At 33.4% G+C, this 17,152-nt stretch overlaps 1 protein-coding gene across 1 annotated transcript; it reads left to right on the top strand.

Annotated features, from left to right (window-relative positions):
• Positions 1-10,891: 10,891 nt before the first annotated feature.
• Positions 10,892-16,885, top strand: LOC136802565 (nucleolar and spindle-associated protein 1-like). The gene is made up of 10 exons (XM_067059303.1): positions 10,892-11,036; positions 11,417-11,476; positions 12,272-12,407; positions 13,178-13,234; positions 14,001-14,043; positions 14,262-14,340; positions 15,217-15,297; positions 15,879-16,096; positions 16,218-16,463; positions 16,587-16,885. The coding sequence occupies exons 1-10, from the start codon at positions 10,947-10,949 to the stop codon at positions 16,669-16,671; spliced, it is 1,095 nt and encodes a 364-aa protein (XP_066915404.1). The 5' UTR covers positions 10,892-10,946; the 3' UTR covers positions 16,672-16,885.
• Positions 16,886-17,152: the final 267 nt, after the last annotated feature.

Below are 17,152 nucleotides of genomic sequence, written 5' to 3'. Positions count from 1 at the left end.
TTCCTCCACTACTACCGCGCCATTATAGTTGTTGTTGTTTTTCTTTTAGAAAATGTTTAATTTGAGGACCGGACTGAAGTCAATGTTGTGATCACATGATCAAATACAGCATTTTGATTGGATAAAATATCAAATCGGCGCTTATGGCGGCTAGATTTCAAAACATTGGCTTTGGCCACCGACATTGAATTCAGTTCTTTTTTGCTGCTTTGGACATTATAAATTGGTTTGATTTTTTTAGATTTTAGTTTCTTTGTATTTGAAACGATGAGAGTGTTGCCTTTTCTGTACTGTGATTTTATAAAGTATGTTGAAAAATGACTGATGTAGCTACGCTACTCTTTTAGCTAGAGGTATTGAAGCAATTCTAGCTGTCAGTTTATACCAATTACCAGCAGGACTCTCCCACTTGTTTTTTTACAATCAATAAAATAGGGCAGGCAGGCAGGATAGCTCTAAAGCTCTAAATCAGCATCTATTAAGATGAAAACCAGAATATGATTTTTGAATGGGGATCAAAAATATAAAGTGTACTTGCAAACTCTAACAAAATTAATAACAGCACTGTCATCATTGACGATAAAACAAACAGCCAATTCGATTGACTTCAAAATATGCCATTTTTGCCCTGATTGCCAATTACTATTTTGCATTCGATTGACAAAAATTTGGCAAATGTGGCAAAATTTGAGTGCCATAAATGCCAAATAAAAAAGATGTGGTGAATCTGGCATTCTTTTGGCATTTTTGGAACTTACATGCGGCATACGTCTCCATACAAAACACTGTTCCCACAAGACCTGTGTTCTTTTCGCGCCGATAAATACTATCTTGTTTAAAACGAAAGTATGTCATTTAAACCGATACTATCTCGTTTAAAAAGAAACTAAGCTCATTTAAAACGAAACTTTCTCATTTAAAACGAAACTATCTCATTTAAAACGAAACTATCTCATTTAAAAAGAAACTATCATATTTATTAACCGAAATATCTCAGTTCGTCGGAAACTTACGTCCTGAAAAGGCAAGTTACAGTAAACGAGTTATAAATACGGTTTTAAAAAAAAGCTGAGTAAGGAAGACGTGCTTTTCTCTGAAGTAGCCAAAAAGTCAAAATTTTGATAAGTCATTCAGTCACGTGGGTCGCGTTTTACTGTCTGGTCTGTATTTTACAGGTGGGGCGGGGGTACATAGGCAAAATGGGTGCTGGGTATGTGCTCGAGCCCCCGGGGGGTACCGTATGTGCCGCCCTCAAGGGTACCTTTTTTGGACTTCTAAAGTCCCGCTAAGGGTCAGAAAAATCAGAAAATCAACTTTCAGTCCCACTAAGGGTCAGAATAAAAGAAAAAATTTCGACTTTTTACCCCCTGAAAGATCGAAATTTGGTCAAAATTGGTCAAATTTGTCCCGCTATAAGGGTCGTAATATTCCCCAAATTTTCCTTTCTTTTATCCTTTTTAGTCCCGGTAAGGGTCCAAAGTTCAAAAATCGGGCCGCACCCTCCCCCGTCAGCTCGCAACCCTAGTACCCCCCGGGCCCCCTCCTTGCCAAGATGCAAGGAAGGGCCCAGCCCTCAACCTCGATCCCTGCGTATTATCAGCTTTTTTATTCTAACTGATAGCGCTAGATAATACCCTGGCATTGGCTGGTTTTCGAACGCGAAAGATTACGTAAATCAAAAACAAAACGTCAGATTTCATTAACTTTCTTCTTTTTTGAAGTTGTTGCATTGCAGTGTAACTTTGTAACGTCAGAATATTTTATGACGTATTGTTTTGAGAAGTTCCCCCTCTGAGAGGGGGAACTCGCATCAGCCAACACCAGGGTATTCTCTGGCGTCAATCAGTAACGTAAATAAAGCCTGGGATACACGGGAACGAGGTTGCCCAGCCCTATTTTGAAAAAAGGTTGTTTGTCGAAAAGGAGGAACAGGCACTTTGAGAAAATGGCCTCTTTGGCTAGTTCTTAAAAAAAGCACGCTTTTTTCTTCTAAGCTCGAGTTACAACTCTTCATTACTCGGCTTTTTGATAAAACAGTATTTATAACTCGTTTACTGTAACTCGTCTTTTCTGGGCGTAAGTTTCCGATGAACTTGTTTAGAAATGATAGTTTCTTTTTAAACGAGATAGTTTCTTTTTAAACAAGATAGTTTCTTTTTAAAAACGAGATAGTTTCGTTTTAAACAAGAAAGTTTCATTTGAAACAAGATAGTTTCGTTTAAATGAGATAGTTTCTCCTGAAACGAACTTAGTTTCTTTTTAACAACAAAGTTTCGTTTTAAACAAGATAGTATTTATTGACGCTTCCGCGCGCCATACTTTTGCCAAAGATTTGGAAAAATAGAAGACCTTCCAATGCTAAAGCAAAACAATGCGGATCGGCAATTTAATTGGTTAAAAAATCGTTTGTTTACAAACGCCGAAAGAAAACTGCTGACTAAGCATCACAAAACGGAAATCATAATGGCGGAGTAGCGATGTACAAATTTGCCATAAAGCTGTGATCTTTTGACATTGAAATTGTAGATTTGGCAAAGTTAGTGAGTATGGCAAATTTGGAAGTCAATCGAATTGGCTGAAAGGATAGTATTCAATTATCATTACTATTCCTTTATTTTCATTTCTAGAACTTTTGCAAATAAAAAGGAAAAATACAAAAGTTGTATTTTCTACTGCTCTATTCACCTACTGAACAGGGAGGGGTCGGTAGTAAAATCTCAGACATAATGACTTTTACTAACGGTGGTGGTGATGTGACGAAAAAATCGAAAAAAAATTTTACTACCTGGTTAGTTAAAACTGGTAAAATTAGCAAATTTTAGCTATTTTTGTAATTCTTTTAGCTAATTTTTTGGATGACTTTTCTGAAAAAATCTGAAAATTTTTATAATTTGAAAAAATTTTCTGTTGGAAAGTTGTTTGCTGCAAACAAAAAATTAAGTGAAAAATGTGTCACAGAAATTATCATTTTTTAGCTTTTTTTGTAAAATCAGTCCGAAAAGCAACCAAAAAATAAGTGGTCAGGCAATTACTTTTTTATTTTCTGGTTTACAGACACTATGAGGAAAAGTTTTGGACAGGAGGATGGAAAAAAATAAAAATAAAATGGATGTTTTAAATTTTTTTTATTTTCTTTTTTAAAATCAGAAATAGGAGGAAATAATAAAATAAAATTTTATGAAATTTCGAAAAAGTAAAGAAACGAAAATTTTCGAAAAGATTTTTTAAATATGTCTCGCTTCAACAATCTTCTTATTAGCACATGTGCAGAAAAAATTACTCTTAAAGTTGTTTTTTGTGGATAGGGAAATTCCATGGGGAAGTTCCCTGATATTAAGGAAAAGATCAAAGTATCTTTACATTGGCAGAATAGGGCTCAGCTGTTAGATCGTTTAACCCCCTCTCTCTTTCTTTTCTTTACTTTTTTTTTCCTGTTTAAGTAAAGTTTTTTTTCTTTCTTTCTTCTTTTTTGAAGGTCGGAGGAGGAAAAGTAAATAAAAGTTTTTGAAATCTCTATTTTATTTTATTTCTATTTTGGCAAAAATAATGTCGGCGGATCCGTAAACCAATAAATAAAAAAGTATTTGCCTCACCATGACAAATTGTCCCAAAAACTTTTACTATCAGGGTAGTAAATACCTCTTCAAAGAGTCTGGGTGGTGGTTTGTAAAAATTTGTACAAATCCTTTTACTACTCATATATGCCTGAGATTTTACTACCACCCCCCCCCCCCATACTGAATTTGAAAAATCTTCTATGTGATGTTTTTTTGCAAACTTCAAAAAACTGATTTTTGTCACGCGTTTGCAGTACTTTAGCTGAAAGGGATTCTGCCACAAAAAATGAATCTTTGTCAGCGGGCATAGCTATCATGAAAAGCATTTGAAAAATTCAAGTCAATGTTGTTAATCAGTAATTCTATCCCAAGATATTGACATCCAAAGTTCCAAATTCAAGACATCTGCACTCTGTGGAAGCCATATAAAAATGTTATTGTCGCGAAATATAATCCCTACGAAAATTTATTCCCTTAAGATAACGGTGGCAGGTTTGCTTGAATTTTGAAACTCAATCCTAATTTTTGTACATGAGCTATGAGAATCGTGATAAAAGTTTGATGTCCCAAGGCCCTTATTTATTAACAGAAAAAGCTTATTCTGAGGTTAATTCTTTGTGTTTTAATAGTTCCCAACTAAATTCTGTCCAGATATAATTGGCAGTGGAAACAAGAAGGCCTGTAACTTTTGATAGTCAAATATAATTATGGAATTTTTATTTGCTTGTTTCAGAGAATCAAAAGCGCTATATTTGAATGTATTTTTGGTTGAAAAATTCGCGATTTTTAGCGGTAAATTTGGCGATTGTAAAAATTGAGCTTATTTTCTACTTATGCTATAATGTTCATTTTTACACCAGTGGTAGTTCAACCTTAGGTTAAGAATTTTTTTAAATTTCAAGGCGAACAGAAAGTCCTTCGGAAGATATGGGACCCAAAATACCCCTTGGTAGCACTTTTCTGTGAAATATCGTATCTCAAACTTATTACTAAAAACGGGGGTTATGTTATCTTTTTTGAACAGTGCAATTAAAAGTTAGAAAGTGTTGGTGCATTGGTATTATTTGTATCATTGATTATTTCGAAACTAAGTGAAATCACAGTATAATAAGCAGATATTCAATAGGTATACGTTGGTTATTGAGATTTATTAACCCAAGGTGATGTAATATTCAACGAGGCGCAGCCGAGTTGAATATTCATCACCGAGTTATAAGTTATAAGTTTCTATTTTGTAGAGAGATTCACACAAAACTCTTACACAAATCGAACATTCAAATGTTTTTTCTTTTTAATTGCTTTTTAATGACTTAAGTCAATCAATTGTTCACAAAATTCACAATTGAACTCTTTTATTGTCTCTCTTTAATAGAAACATAATAAAAATAAAAAAAATTCAAGTTTCGAAAGAATTGTTTGAAAAAAACATTCTACTGTGGTTTAATACCGTGGTATATCAGGAATTATGAAAATAATGGCTGCTTTTGCCTATGGGTATATAATAATTGTTTTTATTGAAAAGATAAGCATGAACTTATATTGCCTTTGCTATTTTTAAGGTATTAAAGAACTTTGCTAATTCCCAAAACACTAAACACAGTTTGGCTATGAGGTCATTAAAGAGATCGTAAAATGTGTTATGATCGAACAACTGTTTTATCATGTCACTACCCTCGTTTTAGTAATAAATTGGAGATTTGATATTTCACAGAAAAGTGCTACCAAGGGGTATTTCGGGTCCCATATCTTCCGAAGGACTTTTTTGTTCGCCTTGAAATTTAACAAACTTCTAAACCTAAGGTTGAACTACCACTGGTGTAATAATGAACGTTATAGCATAGGTAGAAAAGAAGCTCCATTTTTGCAATCGCAAATTTAACTGCTAAAAATCGCGAATTTTTCAACCAAAAAATACTTCCAAATATAGCGCTTTTGATTCTCTGAAACAAGCAAAAAAAATTTCCAGAATTATATTTGACTATCAAAAGTTACAGGCATTCTTGTTTCCACTGCCAATTATATCTGGACAGACTTTAATTAAACAGAGCTTGGGTTGATTTTTTTGTTCTTCAAACTGAATTCAAACTCAATCTTTGAAATAAAAATGATAACAGCTCAAAACCCTGCAACACAGATTTTTTTATATGAAAAAAGAGGTGGACTAATTTTCCTTTTGCTTTTTATTGCCCTTTGGTTGCTGTTGTTGTTGGCAAATTTTTTGATTTAAATGGTTTGATTTACATTTGAAATGTTCATTTCTATAAAAGGCATTTGTTTTGTTTTGAAAAGAATTCGAATGTTGTTAATAAATACAATGGTTAATTACATTCGAAAACATTAAAAGAGAAAAACAAAGGGACGGGCAAACCAAGGCAGAAATTAAAATCACTAAATGTAGAAGGGCCTTAAATTTCAAAACAAAGGCTGAATCAACTCTAAACCAGGCTCTTTCTGATCTATCAATCAAAACAAACTTATCGAGAACAAAAACATTGCTTGCGAAAACAAAAGTGACACACAGAAAACAGAGATACACACTACCGCTATTAAAAAAATATATGGATTAATTAAAAATTACAAAAACTTTATTTAGCATTTGTGAAAAATAAAAATAAAGAAATGAATATTATATACTAAAACGTCCCCGTATTTTAGTTTTGTCTAATTTCCAACCTTGGAATTTGCAAAACGCCCGTCGGCCCAATATACTACTTTAATTGTCCTTTGACAATTTAAAAACTTGAATTTATAGTACTTACAAAAAAAAATTTCTAGCCCTTTGTTTATCGCGCCATTTTTGCATCACACAAACTTTCTTGGCCACTCATAATAATTTTTGTTTTGCATTGTCAAATTTAGCTCTCCATTGTTTGTATTGTCAAGTCAAGACAGTTCAAATTTGACCTTACCTAAGAATAAAAAAGAAAGGATTTTGTCAGTTTTACTATACTATGCATATATTAATTTGCAAGATATTCTATTCGCTGCGCAAGCGCCGTTTTCGTAGACTAGATCTCTTTTTACTTGGAGGATCGGTGGTAACTTTTCATCTTGTTTATTTTTTAAATGGAGTAAAAAGTTCAGAAAGTTGCATATTTTCAGTGAGTAAACAATTCTGTAAATTGACAAAGTTGATGATGACAAAATTGACAAAAGTGCTCGTATTAGGATCTCTTGTCTTGAATCCTACTCTCGGGTACCTAATAGCCGGGGGGGTTGGAGAAAATCGAAAAACTTAATAAGCGGGGGGGTTGGAATAAAAATGTCCTGGGTGGAAAATTTTTGAAAAATAGGCTAATACAGCAGAATTAGGACAAAAGAGGGAACTTTCAAAAATATTTTTCCAAAAATTAATAAGCGGGGGGGTTGGAATAAGAATGTCCTGGGTGGAAAATTTTCGAAAAATTAATTAGCGGGGGGGACGGCTATTAGGTACCCGAGAGTAAGCATACGCAGGATTGCAGGTTTTGGTAGTTTTTCCAAGGTTTTGAGAATTTTATGTTTCAGTTTTTCATTTTATCCATGAATTCAACCTTTTCGTGCCTTTTTATTTTATTTTCTCCAATTTTTGTCAAGATGTAGTTTGTGTTGCTTTTATTGGATATTTCTTTGAATAATATATTGGATATTATTTGGTAAAGTTCTACTTTTATTTTTACTTTTTTGCAGACCGACCTGACCGACCCCTTTTTTTGGTGGCTTGGCCCGTAACAGGTCGGTTTGCGTAAAAGTGGACATGGAGACGGTTTGACCCACAGGGATTATAAGAGTGCTTCAATTTGTTGGTTTTTTGTTTTTATATGTTGCTGTTAATATACAAAATCTCACTGTAAAATTTTTTCACCAGAATTTGTACCAATCTGGAAATATCGCGTTACGTACGGGACATTTTACGTTACGTACGGGACGGTTTTGGGAAAATTCTAATTTTAAAGCTTTAATTGTAACATAATCCTTGTGTTGGCATCTTTTGTTGGATCATCCAATGAAGGATAGGTTGAAGTAAAACTTTTTGCCTTGTTTTTATTTATAAGTGCTAGTGGGAGAAATGGGCAGAGATTTTACTTCACGGTTGAGCTTTTATGTCCCGTACGTAACAGTTTGGTTGAATGAACTGGTATAATCTTTTGTGAAACCATTATGACAAATAATTTACATAGATTTCTTAATTGATATCTGTGGATCATAACTAAAATTTAAAATTTGCTGTAAAAACCATAGAAAAAAAGATATTTTAACTGATTTGAGCCTAATTGGAGATGGTTCTACGTGAATGTCCCGTACGTAACACCTATAAAATTGGTCATATCTCGCTGAAAGTTTGGTTTCAAGTTTTGTTTTTTTCAGTTTTTTGTAAGTTTTCCAGATCCCTCTCTAAAAACGATTGCTAAATTCTCTGGGTCTACATCGTTTTTCCAAAAAACTGCTTAGAAATAAAATTTGTCCCGTACGTAACTTTGTCCTGTACGTAACAACAAATTTCTATTAAATACACAGCTGTTTCTAAAACTATATTTTAGTGTTTACTTCCAATTTTATTGAACATATGATGGCTGTTATCAATCACCTACCTTCAAGACAACTTTTTTCAGTCAGTTGAGTGATTGAGAGGGTCATTGATAGCTGTGAGGGAGTAATACAATTCAAAAGGTTGCAATACAGAGTCAAATCTATATCTATAGTGTGACCCACTAAACGTAACCTGAGATTTCACTGAAACCCTTTTAGTTTTTTCTCTAGCTGTTTCTCTGACTTTATAAGTTATTGGCTTGAAATTTTAGCTGACCCTTTTTCATGATATATAGAGCCTAGAGATGTGAGGGAGTGTATGTAGTATTTTGAAAGTTTGTCCCGTACGTAACAACAAAGAACTTATGATTATCAGCAATAGTAACATATTCATTTGAGGCTAGATTGCTAACATAAACAAATTATGATAAATCTTATGTTTGTTTTTTAAAGTAGAATAAAACAAGATAATAATGAAACCAGTCAATCAACGAGTAAGAGAGCATCGACAGCGTATGAAAGATTCATTGGGAGGTGAAGTATTTAAAGAGATGAAAAGAGGAAGGATAGAGAAGATCAGGGAAAAGCAGAAAAAACAACGACTTAAAAATTATGAGGCAAAAGAGGAGTATTGCAAGAAGGAAAGAGCGAGTAAGAGATTACAAAAGGCCAGAAAAAGATAAAGTGAGGGACAAGCATCTGAGTTATCAATTTTACAAAGAAATAAACTAATTGGCAAGAAAAAGAGAAAGCGAAATTCTGAAAACATGAGAAAAGAACGGGACACTTTAAAAATTAAAGTTAAGCTTAAATACAACAAGAACAGAAGGCTTAAAAGACAGTAGGCAAGCAATGAGAATGAAACCAGTCAGTCTGCAACCCCAGAATCTGTAAACCTTGATACATTAGTCATGAACAGTGTATCACCTCATGGAAAAAGACGCGCCTTGCAAAGATTAGCCTTGAGCAATCCTCCATTAGAAGTCAGTCCGCTATACATCTCGATAAGGTGGAAAGTAGGCTCAAAGCCAAAGAAGACGCCCGATCTTTTCTTCACAAGAAGGTCATAAACTTCATGAATCAGGACATTAATTCTGTTGTTGTTCCCGATGAAAAGAAAAATCATAAAAATCTGCGGTACAGATTGTCATCAATAAAAACTCTATGGCATAAGTTTGAACCGGAAAATTATGACAAGGAAATTTCATATGCTCAATTCTGGCGCTATGTTTCAGAAAATATTATTAAGCCGAAGCCAGAGGACTGGGGTGCATGCTTATGCATGACCTGCATGAACCCTGAGTTTAAACTATCATGTATAAAAAAAACTTCACCCAATATTAATTTAACAATCGAAGATCTTTCAGAGGTGACAGTCCAGATAGTCAAAACAAATTGGAAGAATTGCACGCCAAAATTAAAGCATGTAAAAAAGAGTTTAAGTACTTGGAGTGGGCAAAAGAAAAAAGATCTGGGACAAAGCTTACACTTTACCACACCAACAAAAATCCTTGTTCTGTGAAACTGCTTGTTTTCTTGGAAAAGTTTCAGACTTCCAAGCAATTTTTAAAAATTTTGTTACGTACGGGACATTTTTTGTCACCCCCTGTGGCTTTAAAGATGCTATTTTATACTGAGGATTACTTGACCTTACAGTGTTTTATTGTTTTTTTCTCCTCGTGTATAGCTATAACTATAATTTAATCAGTTTAGGTGTTTCATGTACTTCTATTTTAGCGTTTATCATAGTTAATATGGGGTAGAATAGGATTTTCCGTTAAAAAATTCATAAATATGTTGAAAATTTTTTGCTTATGATTCTTTCAATGTGTAACATTTTATTGAAAATTGATGGCAACCATGTAGTAGGAGTGGAAAATATCAATAAAGGGTATTCCAGGCTTTTTAGAAAAAAATTATAGTAAATTTTAATGATTGTTACGTACGGGACCTGACGGGACAATTTTTTGGGTGCCTTCAACATTGAAGTAGCCACCATTTTCTTTCAGATCAGAATCACGTAGGACTGCTTCGGAATATGAAACTTAAATCCATAAGGTAAAGAAAAAACGTCATTACAATAAAAAATTCAAACAACAGGAAAAAACTTTTTTGACCCTTTTTCATGTCCACTTTTACGCAAACTGACCAACAACAAATTAAATTGGCCTCGCCTAAAGGCTAATTTTTTGAGCAAGTGTTTGAAACAAAAAGGGATCATTTAAAACAAAAGTTTTTGCATCGCAAAGAGGTTGTGTTCATGAAAAATATATCAATGATTCTGAATGATTACATGTTTATTTATAGGCAAGAGGTGTTGCGCCTCAGCCTTTTGAATGCTTAAAAGCTTTTAAAGAATCCAGGCATAGCATATGCTTATTATATGTTTATAAAGTAGGTTTTTTTGCTATGTGGGTATATATTTATATATGCCAAGTTTTTAGTTTACAGTTTACATGCCAAGTTTTTATACATAAATCTTGCAAACAATTGATCCAAAAAGCGCTCAAATTTTCAAAACAAAAGGACCACTTGAAAAATATTGTATACCGATGTATATGCTCATGTTATGCTTAATAGGAAATCTGCAAATCTGAGCCTCCAATTATAAGCGTTATTATTATTAAGCTTTAAAAACATGTACATATTTATTTTTGAGATTTTTATACATATAAACATAAATAATAAGTTTTTTAAAAGCACTTGAAACCAGGACCCTTGAACAAGTGGCAACTCAAAGCCCCTTCACTTATTTTGTAAATAAAACCATGCCTTGATTTTTGTCACTTTCGGCCACACTACTTTTTAGATTACGACATGGGCCCTGTATGTATACTTTTCTGGTATTCAATTTAGCTCCAAATCCAATTATTTTAAACAATGTTTTACACAAAAGAAGAACTGCAATCGCTGAATCGGAAAGAGTTACAAAAACTTTGTAAACAATTTTCAATTAAAGCTAACAAAAAGGTATTTGTTTATCACATCCCTTACACGTTTTTTTTTTTTTAAGAAACTGGTTTTACCAAGCAGCCTCAATGTTTCTTAAGAAATCGGCCTTTTGAGCCTTAAATGTTTCTTACATGTTTCTAAACTTTTTGACATAATCAGCCTCATGGAAGGCTGGATTGGAAGGTTTTTAAAAAAAAAACGAATAAAAAATGTTATTTTCTCATTCTCAGCCTCAGCATGTTTCTTAGATGTTTCTTAGTTTTTAGGCATTCTTAGCCTCATGTTTCTTAAAAGTGTGTTTCTTAAAAAAAAAACGTGTATATCAAACATTCTATGCTGTCTCTCTCTCTCTCTCTGTCCTTTTCTATTTTTCTCGGTTTCTCTTTTTTCTTCTTTAGAATTGTGAGTTGGTTTCAGACTTGGTCGAATACTTCAGCAGGCTACAAGAGGAGGCAAAGGTATTTTTGGTATTTAGGTGTAGCATCTTTTGTTTTTATAAAACTAATAGAAATAATAAACAATTTTCAGCCTGTAATTTTTGTAGTACACACACAGTAAAATTGACTCGAATTTGTAACAATCGATGATATTGATAATGTTCAAACTGAAAAAGTAAAATAACTCGTGTTCAAATAATTGAAAAAAAACGAAAAAATTATTAAGTTTTAATTAAGTTTTAATTGACAAATGAGTTCGAGGCTAATTGAAAATAAATTACATGAAAGGAATTTAAGTCTGAGTAAATGTAATTTGTGAAAGAAAATCTAAGTCTAAAGTAAAGTTAAATCCAAACATGATGAGAAAAATGAGTGAAAAATTCTAAGTTCTAACTTTTAACCTAAGACACACCTAAAAAAGCAAAACAAAATGGCTGACACACCCCTTCCCACAGACCGGCTAGGCTTTTCTCAGCAAGTGGTGGTAAAAATTATGGATAAAAACTCAATGTGGATTTGATATTCCCACGTTTGTAGAGCTGGGATCTGAATTCCATTATTTACAAGTCAGAAAATTCAATGGGAATGGAGAAAAAAAGCACAATATTTTGCAGTGAGGATTTGTATATTTGAATTGTTTTCATTGGGACAAAAATTTTAAGTGTAAAATTTTATACTGGGGACGATATTTTGGCCTAGAATTTGAAGATTTTTTATTTCAAGAGTGATACTGACCCCCTCATTCCAACCATCATTTTATGTGTTTTGAGAAAATTTAACCTGTTTTGACCTAAAATTTGAATTGTTTTATTTTAGAGTTTGACAGAAGATTTGGAGTTAAAGCAATGGATGTCAGAAGATGAAGAGACCTCGGCTACAGGAAAAGCAGAAAGCAGCAAACAAATGAAAGATGATCTTATGAAAGAAGTTGAAAAGAGGGCCAATGAAAAATGTATTGCTTTTGTTTTATTACAAAAGATCTTCCCAAAAAAGAGTTTTAACCTTAAAGCTAAGTCAACGGAATCGCTATGAAAATTTTTCTAAGATTGCGAAAACAGTACGTAGCTGTTTAAAGACGAATCATCAAAACAAAATATCCCGTGCCACGTCAATTAATTGTATTTTATAATGGAATGACTTCTTTTTTAAATTACATACAGACACTGACTTATAAAACCTTGGACCAAGCTATATCCGCCATCTTTGGTCAGAGTTTTTTTGAAAGTGGTACCCGCAAAGAAGTCATTGCAGTGTTGAATCCTTGCCTAAAGACAAATAGCGCTACATCACTAGTATTGTGTAAGCGAAAGTAAGCGCTCTCGATTCAGGTACCACTTTCAAAAAAACTCAGATCAAAATATTTTGCTTGGCTGGGATCGAGCTGTCTTAAGGGTCTATATATATATAAAGCTCAGCGAATACAGACCATAAATTTATAACGCTTTGGCGTTGAAAGTCTTGAAGGAAAATTAAAGCGAATAGTTACCATTTTTGATGGTCCAATCAAATTATTTGAGTTGTTTCTGCAAGATCAACAAGCAGCCTCATATATGTATATAGATTAGCCTTTAGAAAAGCGAGACATTTGGCGTTGCGGTGCTCCTATTCTAGGTCAGGACCTACCGGTACAGGACCGAAAAATATCGAGCTACCTCGTATATGCCAGTAGCACTTAATTGGTTTTTACCAACTTTTACACGAAATTATTTATCCTGTTTTTAGTGAGCAAAATACCCAGATTCCAAGCAGAAGGTACCATAGCAAGCACAGCATCTCCTTGTAAGTTTTCATCTTCCATTTTTCTAAATGAATTTAAACTGATGAACTAAAAGTCTAAACTACTTGTATTTGGGCACTACTAACCAAAAAGAATAGTTATTGTCAAGAATTACAATTACCATTTCTACTTCTCCCAACCAAAACTAGGAATCAGAAAACGAATGGATAGGAGTGAAAGTTCGAGTTGGTTGTAAAGCCGATATACATACCTTAATCACAATTTCTAGTGGATTGAGTTTGTTAATCTGTCCAACGACCAAACCTTAGTTTGGGCCCTTTAGACACAGAATTTCAAGCCTTGTTGTGGACCTAATTGCTTTACGCCGTTTCGACACTAGTTCAACCCCATGCTGAGTCTCAAATTCCCGTTTTTATTGCGAATTTTTCGTCCAATTTTGGCGTAGACCTTTTGTAAAAAAAAATGTAAACGTTTGCATTTTTATACCTTTAAAAAGTCACATGCTCGACCATCCCCGTTTGTTACTTTTTGATGCTAATAAGAGTTTGACCATATGAAAAATGGCTTTGTCAGCAATCAAAATTGTTAATTTAAGAATTACGCTAAGGGAATTAATTTTCGCGTGAAGTAATTTTCCTAATTTTGTAGATTTTTGGCAAAACCGCGAAAATTTGAACCCGCGAAATACAAATATTTTGCCAATTTTATCGAAAAATCCCAAGGAAAATGAAAGAAATTTGTCCAAAAAAGGCCAAAACGGCGAACATTTATTCCCGTGAAATGCAATTTTTCAATTTTTATATTCAGCTTCCCGGAAATTACAAATCAGTCAACAAAAGCAGTTCAAAAAGTAAGTTGATACCGTTTACTCTCCACTAAAGATATTTATCAGTTGAAATTTGAGAATATTTTTAAACTCGTTGTTATTGTTAGAGTTTCAAATGTGGGACACACAATTCTTTATCAATCCCTGCGGGTGCGCCACAAGAAAGAAGTTCATTATATACTATTTTAAAACTTTAAGTTACTTTCGAATTAATTGCGCTATCTTGGTTCTCTATTCTATAGAATGGACTCTATTGACGTGTACTTAAAAAAGAAAAAAAATCGTATGAAATATCAAATGAATTATCATACAAAACTCAAGGTGATTGTTCTTTTTAAACTGAAATTATTTTGATTGTATCAATTTGTATACCATACAAATGCTCGCTTATTTTTGAGTGCGGATTAACTGTCATTTGAACAAAATCTGAGGTCTGTTCTAAGAGTACCCAAAGCATGAGAGGCAGTCATCGTTAGGTAAGACGGCCTCTCGCAAATCAGAAAAGTAGGACGAAAACTACCCAAGCATTTTTAAAGGGTATTCAACTATTTCCCTTTTGCTGTTATTTGATTAAATTGTTAATTGATCGTTAAAAGATTCAGTGGTAATAATTTTGCCCTTTAATCTCAAATTTACGCTATTTTTATATTGTGTTTTTCATAATCATATGATTTTATTTTCAAAAAAGCCTCCAAAAGTTATCATTAATTCAGCCTGGTCAGAACCCCTTGTACAAAGATTGAACCTTAGGGATTTCTAATAATTTACGTTATAATAACCTTTCGAGTCAATACAAATATTCAAAGTTGTTTCTGTACTGCATTTTGAGGTATAAGAAAAAATTATTTTTATACCTTATTTATGCTCATTGGGTCAAGGGCTATCGTTTGTCATTAGATTACTTGGATTACTTTACGTATATGAATGAGATAGTGGAAAAATTGGCTAATGTAAGTCCTCGAGCCTTTAGCAGCCTTATGCTTTTAAATAATTTGACCTATTAAAAAAGGTATAGGTTTTACCTAAAAGGCCAGTACGCTAAACATTAGAACCTGAGGTCAAAAATGAAACGAATAGAGTTTTTGCCTCTGAAGCCGTTTTTTGACAAATATTGTCATGAATCAATTTCTAGAGAGTATTTAAACCAGGGAAGGAATTAAATCAAAGCTGAAAATGTTTTTCCTTTTTGTTACACAGAAACAAGCTGAAGATAATCTGAAGCGAATGAAGTTGTCACACAACACACCAAAGGCGGATACAGCTAATATTACTGCACGGGTATAAATGCACCTTCATCATCATTTTAGTCCAAGCGCTTCTCTTCGGTCAAAGGAGAGAAATTGGATGTAATAGAAAACCAACTGAGCTCTGGTTACGGAAAGTGTTTTAGCCTTGATTAGTTCGTTGAAAAGTTCAAGAAAAGACGACTCGTCCTAAAAATTGACTGGCTCCTATATGTATATGCTATGATCATAAAAGTAGATTTACGTTTTTCGTTTTTGGCAAATTGCTCTCTAAACTTTCGGTGTGAAGTGACTTTATATCAATAATGTTAAGTTGTTTCAATAAAATTTGGTAGAGCTTTGAGAAAAGCAGATTAAATTTCTTATTTTCTTGCATTCAGGGTTTCATCTAATGATCGGTTATATCATTAGAATTGCTAGGAAATTCTTAGCAAAAAAATATAGGTATCTTTTTGTCTGAGCTAGGTGTTCTCAGAATATAAGCCCCTAAAATTTAGGTATAGATAATTAAACTGAAAATAAAAGAATTTCGTCATATCACGCTAGCTATGCAGATTTTTTTGAAGAAATCCATTAACCAAAACATTAATTTTAAATTCTGTTTCTTTTCCAAAGAAATCAAAAGGCAGCACACCAGTGGCAACCAAAACTACCAAACGTGCATCGACAGCTTCTTTCAAAGTAGACAAAGAAGTGACCTTCAATTTCACATCAAAGCTGAAATCACCCAAACCTGTACTTAAAGAGTCTAATCTTAACAAGAGTGCAATCTCCTCCTCCTACATCAAACCCACAAGAAAATCCTTCAAAAATGTCTCCATTCTCGACACCAAGTAAGACTTTTTGTTAATTGTGAATTGTTTGCGAGGTATTTGCGAGTTATTCTATAACTTGTCTTCCTTGTATGTTAAAGTTTTGTTGGACCATTTACGCCTTCTCACTTTCATCTCTTAGATCACCTAATGTAAAAACAACTTGCTCGTCGTCTGCAACGAAGAAAACACCTGCGAAGTTTGATCTTCAAGCTTCTTTGAAGAAGAGGCTGTCTTACAAGCCGCACTCTGGAAAACTGAAGGGTTCTTACTTTGCTGATAAGTCGTCAGCAGGAGCTAACACCACTTTCAACGCCAATTCTACTTTTACGCTTTCCCCAAGGAAAGATGTCAAGCAATTGAGTAAACCAAAAGCCAAAGCCAAGAGGTAATAATTTTTTTTTCTCTTTTACAGTGTCCAAAGATCTATACCGATATTGACGTACCTTCCCCTCGTGTACATTATTGTATATTTAAATTTTAAATTATTCATTTTTTGTTCTCTTTGCAGGGAGAATCGACGTAACGAAGCTACTAAACGACGTGACAACAAGAGAGCAGACGCACTTTCAAAACGTCGTGGAATTCAAACTTAAGAAAATCATTTTATCCGTTTTTGACCCAGTGTACATACACCCATATGTTTTAAGTAGTAGCATGTTTTATCATTTAACTGTATATAGTATCTTTATCTAACAACACTACCTCTTTGGAAAATGGGTATTACTGCAAATTCTTTTGTAAATTATTTAGTCACCATTATTTTTGACCAAAGAAATAATCAATATAGACTTTATACGTTTCAATGAATCTATCGAGTCCTGCTTTCTTTTATAAACGTTTCTTTCAAGCGTATCGACGATTTCTAAAGACTGCGTATGTTCTTTTTTCGGTATCGTGCTTGATTAAAGATTTTGTGAGCATTCCATTGCATTTATCTAAAAATTGCATCTTCTGGAGTCCACAGGGCCTCATAAAATATTCTTAGATTTTTGGAACCTAGCATATTCCTATTTCTTGAAATTGTCTCATGATCGCAATTAATTGACAAATTAAGTACTGATTAATTAATCAATT

Source organism: Clytia hemisphaerica, unplaced genomic scaffold, assembly GCF_902728285.1.
Source record: "Clytia hemisphaerica strain Z4C2 unplaced genomic scaffold, Clytia hemisphaerica genome assembly, whole genome shotgun sequence".
NCBI classification, from domain to species: Eukaryota; Metazoa; Cnidaria; class Hydrozoa; order Leptothecata; family Clytiidae; genus Clytia; species Clytia hemisphaerica.
Note: the sequence above shows the minus strand (reverse complement) of the source record. Positions and strands in the feature narration are given on the sequence as shown.